The sequence below is a fragment of the Odontomachus brunneus genome, unplaced genomic scaffold (assembly GCF_010583005.1).
Source record: "Odontomachus brunneus isolate Ranch 3 - 2012 unplaced genomic scaffold, Obru_v1 Obru_scaffold_017, whole genome shotgun sequence".
NCBI lineage: Eukaryota > Metazoa > Arthropoda > Insecta > Hymenoptera > Formicidae > Odontomachus > Odontomachus brunneus.
In genome coordinates this window covers 2,510,832-2,523,571 of record NW_022639467.1, presented here as the reverse complement: position 1 = coordinate 2,523,571, position 12,740 = coordinate 2,510,832, and the positions used below count along the sequence as shown (strand labels likewise).

General features: G+C 37.6%; 1 protein-coding gene across 7 annotated transcripts; it reads right to left on the bottom strand.

The window, feature by feature from the left end:
• Positions 1-2,987: 2,987 nt before the first annotated feature.
• On the bottom strand, positions 2,988-12,472 carry LOC116841701 (embryonic polarity protein dorsal-like). 7 transcript variants are annotated; one of them, XM_032809983.1, is made up of 13 exons: positions 12,028-12,468; positions 11,287-11,373; positions 11,010-11,203; positions 10,637-10,880; positions 10,425-10,568; positions 10,154-10,344; positions 9,381-9,519; positions 6,726-6,815; positions 4,616-4,766; positions 4,293-4,517; positions 3,882-4,183; positions 3,606-3,773; positions 2,988-3,505 (listed from the first exon to the last, which is right to left on the bottom strand). In XM_032809983.1, exons 2-13 carry the CDS (start codon positions 11,336-11,338, stop codon positions 3,492-3,494), a joined length of 1,914 nt encoding a protein of 637 aa, XP_032665874.1. In that variant the 5' UTR covers positions 11,339-11,373; positions 12,028-12,468; the 3' UTR covers positions 2,988-3,491. The 7 variants fall into 7 exon arrangements, with proteins under 7 accessions (XP_032665874.1, XP_032665875.1, XP_032665873.1 ...); XM_032809984.1 differs by having other exon boundaries at positions 3,627-3,773; XM_032809982.1 differs by having other exon boundaries at positions 2,990-3,505; positions 3,619-3,773; positions 9,387-9,519.
• Positions 12,473-12,740: the final 268 nt, after the last annotated feature.

Genomic DNA, 12,740 nt, shown 5'->3' with positions numbered 1-12,740 from the left:
TATATATATATATATATATATATATATATATATATATATATATATATATATACATATATAGACATATACTACTGCTGTTATATTGCTGTACTTGCATAATGTATTTCCCGCCATCCATGCGAATACATTTGTGCAATACGGATGCCGTCTGAGAGAGAGGGAGTGAATGAGAGAGAGAGATTTGTAAAGTAGTGTTATGTGAGAATTATACGTCGTATATATATACACATATATATATGTACATGTAAGCTACATTTTTACGTTAGGTAATCCAAGCGTTCACACACAACACACTGCCGACTTTTTCTTGTGCTAGATATAGGAGATCGCCATTTATCGATCGATGTTATGTAAATATACAGTTGTAACTGTAAATATGACCTTTTGTTGTATCTTTAAACAGGTTATTAGGTATTTGCGGAGTGATACTACGCAATAAAGTAAGAACCGACGTGTATCACTCTACTGTTTTTCATCCTTTATAGTGCGTATTGTGTTCCCGTTTGATTTGATAATCTATGACGATACTTCCTTACAACAAAAGACGTTTTTATATGCATGGTATACTGTATAAATGACTAATAAACTTGCAACATTTATATAGTATACGAAGTCGTCAAGATTACAGATATCGTTTACAACAATAATTTATTTACACATAGGTTTACGGTATATTATAAGGTATATTCTCTTAGGGATATAAAGTACTGACTGTTTGTAATATATTTTACATATTATGGTAAATAAATGAACCAAAAGAAGAAATTGTAAATATATATACATACAAAATATATATTTATGTATATATTTATATTTACACCATACAAAATATACTACACTTATATATACTATTTTTTACACATAACTATATATATAATCTCTCTATTATAATATAATATATATTTTACACTACAGAACTAAACATATATATATATATATATTTATTATATTATTTAACCCAATAAAATTGTTAGGTTAAAAAGGAATGCGCAATCCCTTCTATATTATTTTTAAATAAAGAAGATACATATATGGACGGAACGTTGGAATTTTTAGGTAACGTTAATGTTTTTTTACAATAACTCGATGATTTTTTATTTTGTGTGGGATATTTTAAAAATTTATTTCTTATTCAAAAATTGATTTCATAATGATCTCGTATATATACAAATATAACGTTGTAGAAATATATCTGTGCAAGAAAGATAAACGTAACAATATAAGCGTAAGAAGTATGAGATACTGCACAGTGTGATGTTCGCTTAACATACGTTTACAAAAAATATACAGATTGGCTCGTAGTATTCTCATTTAGTTATAGATTTTTCTGACTATATTTTGTTCGAACGATATAAGAGTGAAAAATGTAAGCTAGAAAAATTCGGTCGAGGCATTTCAAATTACTTTAGCAATTTCATAATCTGTGGTATTTGCTGTCATTCGGTTTTCTTCGCGAGACCATTTCATAATTTAAAACTTATTTAAGAATTAAAAAACTACTATATGTGAATGGCATAAAATTAAGATTTATAATTTTTTGCACATATTAAAATCAAATTTATATTTATAATTCAATGGCTGAGTGATTTATTTAGAAATAGTAATTGCCGTGTTTTCACAGGAGCCCGAGGCTATCAGACAGAATTGTTTATTATACTTACGCAGTAAGGTTACTAAGTAAATAGATACGATTGACACATTTCTCAACATTTCCGTATTATGTACAAAAAAGAGAAAAAAAAATAGAGAAATCTAAAAGTTATCTTTGCTACGTGCTCCTGTTTGATATATAGATGAAAATCAGTAAGATTTAATATTATACTTCGGCCAATCTACACGCGCATAAGAAATAGAAACTAAAAAAATTCGATCACAGTCAGAGCATTACAAATTATCTTAGTAACTCTTTAATCTGTGATAACGAGTAAAGCCCAATGCTCACGGAGCGTGATTTGAAGTTGTTTTTCTTTGCGAGGAGCTATGTATGCCGTTAAGTTCGTCCAGTAGCGAGAAATTTGACTCTCGGCGTGCTCTATTGTGAGCTTGACGGTTAGTTTTACCAGACAGATCTGGTGTTATTTTCAAAGCGCACTACTAGAATTACCAATTACCAATTCTAGTAGTTTCGTTCAATCAAATAAACAGAATATCAGTTAACGTTAGTCATATAATCACACTATATTGGCTCCTCGCAAGAAAAACAAATTCAAATCGCTTCGTAGGCATTGGGCTCAAGTTCTACGCCGCGCACTGACGTTTACAATGATCGACAAGACAATTTCTCCTGAGTAGATAAGTTTTGTAATATTACAATAATTGTCAGACGAAACTGTATCACAATCAGCTAAATATCAAAATTTTTATCATTATTGCTTTAGCAAAATGTTTGTTGTTGAGTATGCAATATTGCATATTAACAATATTTACCTAGACTATATATACAGGGTGCTTAAAAAAATATTAACACTTATACGGAGAATTTGTTCAATCAGAACAATCAGTTCTGTTTCTTTAAAAAAGTTACTTCCATATAAAAGTAAAACACGCACACACACACACACACACACACACACACACACACACACACGCGTGTCCTATTTTGTTCGTCCTCATTAAAATATACATATACACACGCTTTTGTATAAATAGATAATAAAAAATAAAAAATAAAACGTACATTGAGTTTCGAGGCAAATTTACATTTTCATGTACTTTCCGTTATTTATACGCACAACGTTCTATTAGTTCACTTTTTGGTAAATTTCTATATTACGGTCATAACTTGCAATTTGAGTTTTGTTTTGGTTCATAATTAAAAGTAACAATAGCTTTTAATACTGCGAACACATACCCTATATTTGTATTAATAATTCTAATAGTAATATTATTAAAATAGTATTAAACATTTTTTGATATTAATATTTGTACTTTTAAAAATAATAATATAATTTTATTAAATAAGATTATTTATAATTTGATATATACTTTTTAATATCATATAATCACAAGATAGAATTTTAATATTTTGCTATGAAATTTATATTTATACTGACTTTATCAAATAACAAATAAGTGGATTAAAAAATAATTTTTCTCGTAAAAAACTTTGAATATTTACTTACTCTTATTAAGGTGACATGTAGTTTGCGTAACTTTTATTACTCTCAACTTTGAAGTTTCTCGCAAATTTTTTGACCAAACCGCAAGCGTTGATGACCTTAATTTAGAAATTTATCTACTTTTTATAAGGATATTAATTTCATTGCGTTTTGTTTGATTGATGGCAGTAAAGACACAAAACTCTTTGCTGCAGCATTGACTTAATTAGGCATCACTTATTGTGAATTAATAAGTAATTTTAAGCAAGCCCTTCGTCGTCATTTCGGCGATTAGGTTTGAATATATTATTCAAAGTGGAAAGTTCTTGTTTTATCCAGATGATACGGTTGGTTTCCTCTGTCATACTATTTGTTTGATTGGTTTCCTCAGCGTTACTCGTTGAGGGCTACAGAGTCGTCAGTAAATAATCATTATTATACTTCTCGAATTATATACATGGAGAATATATAATATGCATATACTTGACATATATGAAGTGTTAGTACCATCTGTTAGTACCTGCATACCATCGGTGAGAGATAATCCACTCGACAGATTAGCGGACAATGATCCAAAATCCGTAAAGTCATTAGAATCCATTAGCGAATAATCGAAATTTAGTTGTTGAGTGTCCATATCCAACAGTTTAGTTACATCCGGAGTTGCCGCGATACCTGAAAGATTCACATGGCATTACAAATATATACAATAATAATAAACGATCGACTGAAACTTTTAAAATATATTACATGAAGAGTTTTGCAATATTAATTAATATTTACTGGCATTGTCTAATTCTACTAGTTGCAATTCTGGTCCCTGATTTTCTTTTGCATGACTCATGCTGTCCTGAACTTTCCCTAAAGTATATAGGTTTGGTTCCACTTGCTGCAATCGAGCTTGTTCTGGTGTATACGAGTATAGATTAGCGTTTATTGATGACGATGGCATTTGCATTATTGGTGAGATACTCGGTTGATACTGCTGCGGCGACTGCTGCTGCTGTTGTTGTTGCACGCTAGGCGGGCTGTATGCAGTATTATATTCCATAGGAGACGGTGTTCGTCCTGGAGACACTTGAGTTCTGGAACGGTATAGACAAATATAGATATTTAAATACGGGTTCTTATGTTTCATGAATCCTTAATCTTATTCAGATTAATTCCTTAGCCCTGACTGAACTGTCACTTTACCTTAGGTGGCTTGGCATAATTTTTTGCTGGTGATTTATTACAGATAAAGGTAGAGTGTAAGATCCTATTGCAGCCGCACTTCCAAATGGTGATATCCGGTCTGCTAATTCATTTTGTACTATTGGTGGTATATTTGATTGATATTGCGGCGAATGTTGCTGCGGACTATAAGGGGTATTATTATACTCCATCGGGGACGGTGTTCGGCCTGGAGATACTTTGATCCTGGAACGGTATGAAAAGTACAAATCTTTATGAATCTGAAATATTTGGCTTCTCAAGTTCTCAAAGATTTTTTCACACTAATTTTGAGCACGCTTTACCTTGGAGCCTGCAAAGTATTAGACTCTTTCTTCGTTACAGATTGCAGAGTGAAACCGCACGCTGTGCTTGTACTTGGTGCTCCGAATGGCGGCATCTGGTCGGTTGGTTCAGCTTTGACGATGTTAAAATTAAAAGTCTGATTTTTAGCACCTATAAAGTAATACAATAGCATGTATGCTATATGCGTATATATTCAATATATATAATTAGCTTGTATCATCTTTAGAGAAAAACAGTTTTTAATACCGACAATACTAAACTCATTATATTACTTGCAAAAACTTATATCAAACAGCAAGATAATACCATGCAATGCACAACATGCATACATGCATAGCAATTAGTTAGGAGACAATATAATATAGCAAAAGAAAAGTTGTTAGTAGGAAATAAAATATCGAAAAGCTTTCACTTTCAGTACCACTGGTAACACGTTACAGCATTGAAAAAGCGTTGAAAACTTCTTGGTGAGCGCAAGAGTGATTTCCTTACATACATAAATCGCGTATGCAAACTTACATATTTTTACTACAAATTTCACACTAAGCTGTACACAAATTCTTCACATCATGTATACACGAGTCAAATCCAAATTTTTAGTGAAATTATTTGCAAACTACACTCTACATCATCAATGTCGTACCTGATTCTGCTATCTGAAGTGAACATATTTATCTGAAATTGATCGTTTGTGGGAGCAGAGAATAAACGGACACCGGACTTCTTTTACAATGCCAAGTGACTATACACACATAATATGTATATACAGATATATTATGTCATATGTAATTCAATACAATAATATGTAAATATACATATATCTGTCTCCGAAAAAGAAGCGGTTTATAAAAATTATATTAAGATACAAATATTGCACATCGTTTGATTGTACTATGTTACAATTGCTATAAATGTGTTTTGCGGTTTTTCAGAGTATAATGCTATTGCGCAAGGAACAGCGTACTGCACGCAATTAGAAGTTTGAGCTACGAGAAACGTATGCTTAGAAGTATTTATTGTCACGAGTAATGACTCGGGATTACGAGTAAAGCAAGCTGCCGTTTTGTAAGAGCGTGGAGCATATCGCGTGCTCACTCCTCACAGTCATTATCGTGTGTGTGTGTGTGTGTGTGTGTATGTATATCATATAAATAGAAAAATACAGTATTATCGTATTTCGAAAAATGTACAAGCTCATACTGCTCCCTGAAATTCTTCAAATACAAACTTCAAATCCCTATATAAAATACATCTTTAAAAAAGTACAAAACAAGATCCTTCGTCGACATGTGAAAATATACGTGTAGTGTTTTTAGATGTAATATAAAGCTTCATATTGGATGAGCATACATTTCCCCTCGTACTGTGAAAATTGCTCGTTAACAGTTTTTCGAAACCGACTGAAAATGTCGGCCGAGCAAAGACACATTCTATTTGTAGAATCTCTATCGTATTATAGAGCACATTTTTCACAGTGCAAAGAGACAAATCGGCATAATCGGGCGGTTAGTATCATGATGAGATTTGAGAACGATTAAACATTAACCCTTTAAAAAATTGTACATCGTTCGTACAAATACTGCGATTACTTTCAAACTTGGCCTGTTACACCAACATGAAAAACATTCTCAACAAATTTGCTACATCCATCGTAACAATTAACAAATGTACCAAATAGGCCACCAGTAAAGTGTTAAAGTGTACAAAAGACTCCGCCAAAATTCACTGTAAAAGGCCTCTGGTTCGCGTATGCGTATAAAAGCGTATACAATTCCTTTCTGCGAGGAGTACACAGGAGATACCAGTGGTAAAATTGATTACAGCATAGAAGAGTCGTCAAAGTGGGAAATTAGCTTGGCACTGATTCCCTCAATGAGAAACGTGATGTAAATGGATAGAGATAGCTGAGAAATAGATAGCGCTCGAATAAACGGGCTTTTTTACAAGTTTGGACGCACCCCGACACAACAATGCAATGTGATGTCGGTGATGTCATCTGTTAAAATTCCACCACCCAACCCCGGAGAGAGATTGTAGGACCATAAACAATTTTGCAAATATATATATATGTATGTGTGTGTATATATATATATATATATATATACTCACGCTTCTCGGTTTCTGCTACATGCTTGAAAACTAGCGCGCTTGGGTTGTTACTAAACTTTTGTCTCTTTCGTCTTAACGAATCCATATCATCTACAAATGATTGTACATTAACAAGGATACATCACGACGCGTGTAACATCGTGTTATAATCGCCCTAAATAGAAGAAGGCCTCGTATATTTGAACCTTACAGATATCTCTCCTTAATGTACATGTTATGGCCAAAGCCCGAAGTGCAGCCAATCCGCGAAATATCCGGCCAATTCTAGATTTGGCTGACTAAATTGGCCAATATCCGACAAATATAAAGATCCGCCGTCATTTAGTGTGCTGGCAAGGAATACAAAATTGCCAAAATGTACGGAGCCGATTCGCGAAATTTCGGGCTTTGCCTGTAACACATATAAAGTTACGCTACAAAGAGAGAATATAATTCTAGACAATTTGAGCCTGCGTACAGTCAAGTGTCATTGGGACGTTTTCAAACCAGCGGTCCGTAACAAACGCGAGTGGAGCGAGACAATTGCGTAAACTCGTAGTACCGTACAAAACTTAACAAGTAATAAAGCAACGCGTATGAAAAATATACGAAAATGTAACAGCATCGAGAGCTTGACTAGGAAAGGAGAATAGAAGAGAGAACAAATCGATAGTTTGATAATAAATATAACGCGATCTTTCTGAGTTAATATCTCACTTGTAAAAACCATAGAAAAAACATACTAAACAAAAGGTACTGGCAAATTTGACTAGATTAAGATTCTGCACACTCAAGTAAATGCGTCGAGATATGATTCTCCTCCGTAACAAAAATTAATATATTAATATTCAATATATATCCTAAGTGGGAACGCGCGCGCATGTCGCGCGCGTGTCTCTCGAGCGGCATACAGTTCTTGATTTTGTCATTTCCCTTGGAGAAACCTCCAGTATACAAACGTTAAAACATGAGTCGCGTCAAGAGCCTATATAGAAATTCGTTACAACAAGAAGTAACAGTAATCAATCAGGGGTTAACTGCAATACAACACAACGCCTCTCGCGTTTCAAAATTGGAGGGCACGGAGAAAATGTTCTTTCGCATACGAGCGTTACGTTACATTCAACTTGGCAGTATGCAAACAAAACGATTTCAATGAGCAGACGGTTTAAGTTTGAGTTTGAGTCTCTTTTCCTTCCGTCAATATTTTCCCGCCTTCAACCAGACTGTAATAAAATGACATCTCGTCAAATTCGGAAACGGTTGCGTGAGGTGCCATAGTGGTATACAGGGCGTAATGCTCGGCCTCGGTTAAGTCAGCATCATAAGGTGGCGTCTCGTCGTCGTCGTTGTCGTCGTCATCCAGTCGGAGAGACTTGACACTCGTGACGCTCGTCATACTGGGACGCGGTAGCTGTGACTGCGAAGCGTCTTGTACAGAGCTCTTCAACGAGTACGAGGTATTCAGAGAAGAGTCGCTGTCCATATTTAGACTCGGTACCGAGCACTTGTCCTTTTTGGTCTTTTTAGCGAACAGCTTCGAGAAGAGCCCTTGCTTCGAGTGCTTGGACAAAGTATCAGGTAAGGACGGCAAGTTCTTGTTCGGCGCCTCGGGGGAGGAAGAATCGGTGAGTGTTTGAGCGGATATGGGACGCGGTAGAAGCGGCATCGACGGCATTTTGCGTATTCTTTTCGGAGGCAAAGGCGGCAATCGTTCCTCGGCTTCGCGCGTTACGTCTCTCTTGGCCGCCAGCGTCGGCGGCGAGACGGGTATCTCCGCGTCTTGCTTTGGCGCGGCTATATCCTCGTACTTTCTGTCATCGGCGATATCGAAGAGCTCTATTGGATTTTTCATGGCCATCTGTAGACTGGTGTAGGTCTGATTGTCGCAGACGTCCACGTCCATCGATTGCGGATGAGCGTTCGGATCCAAAGCTGCTTGCACCAGCTTAGTGTGCGTGTCGGCGTAGATCTGATCGAGTTCGGCCACCTGCGACAAGAATTCGTTAAAGGATTTGTTGCCGCTGTCCGTTTCATCCCTCAGCTCCGTCTCGTTGCTCTTCTCCTTCAGACACGCTTGTCCCTTCTGCACCCATTTGCCGATTTCCGAGTAGTCGAACCAATCGGACCTCTCCCTCGAGTTGCCGATCTTGATCTGGTCTTTCGGCACAAATGCGCTGTCGTTCTGCGCGTCAGATTTCACATGAGAAACCATTTCGATAGCTCCTGCTTTGTTATAATCGCTGGTAAACACGTCGTTCTCCAGATTATTATTGCCAAGCGTATACAATCTGTTAATTTCTTTGTCGTTTCCCGCGCTACGAGAGTTCTCGGGAATTACTGTTACTTCGTTGTTCTCGAAATCTAACACGGTACCCTTCGCGAGCTGATCGACGTTTTGCGCGGAATTAATAATCGCCTTTAAGTCGCCGTTACAAGCGTCTAAGTGATTCCTCACGTTGTAAAGATCGTTCAAGGCGCGCAGAGCAGAGATTTTACCATTCGATTTTTTCGCGTCGAGATCGTTGTTATTGAATTCGTCGATGTTACGAGGATACTTGGGCGCGGAAACATTGGAAAGCAGAGCGGTCTCTGTAGCCAGGATTTTACTGAAGGTGCTGTAATCCGCCTTCTTCCTGGCGAATGCTTTCCGCAAAGACCAGAAAGCGGGCCTACCTGTACCTAGCGGTAGCATCTGGAAAGGCAGCGGCTCGCTCGTGGCACCGTCCGATGGCCTCTTAAGCTGAATATGCACTTGCACCGGCTGCTCCACTTGCTGCATGCGATAGGTAGGTGTCCTGAACGCGATCGCCGTCTGCAAAGAAATCCAACGATTATAATCGTTATAATATTGATGTTTTGTTCTCCAAATACTGCAAACTCAGTTGTAATTAAGATTCTTCCTCGTCGCGACGGCTATCTTGATTGATGACGTTAGAATAGATAGATGACGGTAGAAGCGAGGAAATGCATGCCCAAAGTTCCTGCACACACACATACACACACACACACACACACACACACACACACAGAGCACGTTGAAATAAAAATAAATATATCCAAAAAATGACACTAGTACAATCAATCAGGCATGCACCTTTAAAATACTTCAACTACTTTCCTTTTGTCTTAACAATCAACAAATAACCGTAAAATTAAAAGTGACATGCAACTTCTCCTTTTAATTTATTTCTGATTTTGTCACTTTAATTTTATTTATTGATTATTTACTGATTATTAAGGCAAGAGATTGTTAGAGAAAGTGTTTGAAGTATTTTAGAGATGTGCTTAATCAATTGCAATTGTCGTTTTTGGAATATGTGTTTTTATTTCAACGTTCTTAGCAGAAACTTTGGGCATGTATTTTTTTGCTTCTGATACCATCAGTCAAGATGGCGAAGAAATCTTATATGCTCACAAGAAACAACATGATCAAGAGATTAACATACTTGTTTATGTACATGCGTCGGTTGGAAATCACCGAATCCCTCCCAGGTTAGTTGCCCGTCATCTTCCTCGAAAAATCTTACTTGTATATCCTCTTTCGCGACTTTCTCGCACAATAAAATCATTTCCATACCGCCAGCTACTGACGCACTACAGTGACTTAATTTACAAATCACAAGATCCGACATCGCTTCTGAAAAGCGCGTATGTATACTGTGAGTGGAAGTTCGATCGTAAATTGACATGCGCGATGAAATAAGTAAGGTTACATACTTTTGTCGTAAATAGGGTCAGAAACAATAGGTGCCAATGGCCTGGTAAACTTTCCTTTTCGCGAACCTTCCAAGAAGACTTGAAAACACAATCTTACTGCGTTGAGATCTATGTTGGTTGGCTGTTTCTTATGTTCGAAGCCAGCTGTGGTAATAGAAATTTTAGTGATTGGCTTATACAAATCAGCAGAGAATAAAGGAACAGCTACATACTTCGAAATGGATCCACACGTAGCTCCTCACGTACTTTAAGTGCTTCTTCAATATCCTTCTTCTTTACACACTGAATGCCTAGATTTGAAAAGGTGACAATCATATTTCCTGCTGGGACTTCCACTGTACAAACACCCTGTTTGCATACTTCCTTGCCGACAAGGTTGTGAGGGTGAGGTCTGTATGGTGCATCTTTTGTCACACAGGACACAACCACCATTGCACGACCTTTGTAACCTATAATCTATAGAAGTATTGTAAGTACACAGAAGAATGACTGCAAGTAAAAATAATTAATTAATTGTCCAAATTATAATTATATTAAATTATATCAAATAATAATTAAATAATTGTCCAAATTATTGTCACTTACTCGTATACTGGGGAAAGTTTTGTTTTCTGGTGTACTGTTGGCACCAGGTATGCTGCCAGCAGATCTGCCTTCGCACTCATAGCGAAATCGAAGTGCTTTACTGGCTGGCTGTTCTATTATTTTTACATATGGTTGTTCATTGTCCATGGTTATAGTGGCCATGGAACCAGGATCAGTGGTTTGGATGACCTCAACTAATAAATATATTGATTAGATGTGCTATATTGTATTCTTGCCAATAAAAAACAATATATATATATTTTTTTTTTATACTTACGAATATCACTTATGTTAATATTTTCACTAGTCATGTTATTATATTGCTCCATGACTGTCAATGTTCAGTATGACAAGCTTCAGCCATCTAAAATACAATTATTCATCAGTGATACATATATAGAGTGATACAAACAACTCAGGTATCTAGAGTTTATGAGATAAACATGCTGTTAAGGAGCACGGTAGCAATTTAATCTATAGTGTTAATATACAAAAAGATCAATCGTGTCTTTCATATATCTTTAGAGGATCTTTTTCGAGAGTTAAAGACATTCCCTAAATAGTCCTAACGTGCATCTCAACGGACAGTTGAGTTTGTACATCAACGCACACGGCAGCAATATACATTGCTGTGCTCCAGCGACAACTGGGAGAGCAGTGTACCGAGTCAACATCTGCGTTGGAAAACAGTTTCTGCGGACACAGCCTGCAAGTCCCGGAACGACAGCTGTTCGTACGTGAGGGCACGTCCAGAAACACTGCAGGCAAGTGTCCCGGGGGAGAAGAGAAGCGCGAGGAGGGATGCAACGCTGATCCAATCATTATTTTGGGAGAGCCTAGGCTCGTACAGGCCGCGTGGCTATAATTAAACTATCGTAGGACAATGTAACGGGAGAGAGAAAGAGAGACAGGAGAAGCGAGATGGAAGCAGAGATAGAGATGGAGAGAGAGAAAGAGAACAGAGAGAGAGAGAGAGAGAGAGACGCAGAGAGAAAGAGACAGTGATAGATACACTTGCCTGCTGCACGAATCGACATGGTAAAGTGCTCTCGGATTCAGCACTGCGCGCTCTCACGCGGTGCGCGCTGCGTTCATAATAGATGATTCGCCACAAACTAGATGCACGCAACCAGTTTCTTCTTCTGCGAGATCTTTTCCTTCCGCGACAGACGAACGAGGAAAAGCTGGAGTTTTCCCTAGCGACGTGGGACGCGGGAGAGCAAGCGGTCGGCCAGGCAAGTAGGAAAAAATAGCCAGAGGCACACCACTACGCGGAATTCGCGCGATCGAGGTCGCGCGCGCACGCGTCCGTCGTTATGCCCGCGCGTGCTACTGCGCTGTGCGCTCGGCCAGGAGCGTGTCACGAGCGCGTACCACCGAACAGGCTATCCTATCGAGACTGACTCAAGCTGGCTGGCTGGCTGGCTGACTGACTGACTGACCGACCGAAGGCGTCGGACTGAGAGCGAGCGTGCGCAGTTCGCGCCGCTTCGGTCGCTATCGTACGAACGCTGTTATCTTTTTCGTTTTTTTTGTGTTTACTCCTCAATAAGTAATATCTCCCCTTCTGGACATAGTATCGCAGCATCGCTTTATTTGCGTTAGAGAATGTGTGCCGTGTCATGTTTTCTTAGATTTAATTTTAGATTACTCTTCTCCCGTTCTTCTTTGTTCTCTCTGAAAATTTTCTTTGTTATCGACGAAAGCCTTTTAACCTTCATGCTTGTGAAT

Coding starts and splice junctions, on each gene's coding strand:
- LOC116841701 (XM_032809978.1), bottom strand. CDS start 11,338: ATGGAGCAATATAATAACATGACTAGTGAAAATATTAACATAAGTGAT. Junction 10,881..11,009: donor AAACTTTCCCCAGTATACGA/GTAAGTGACAAT, acceptor ATACTTCTATAG/ATTATAGGTTACAAAGGTCG. Junction 10,569..10,636: donor ACGTGTGGATCCATTTCGAA/GTATGTAGCTGT, acceptor CTATTACCACAG/CTGGCTTCGAACATAAGAAA.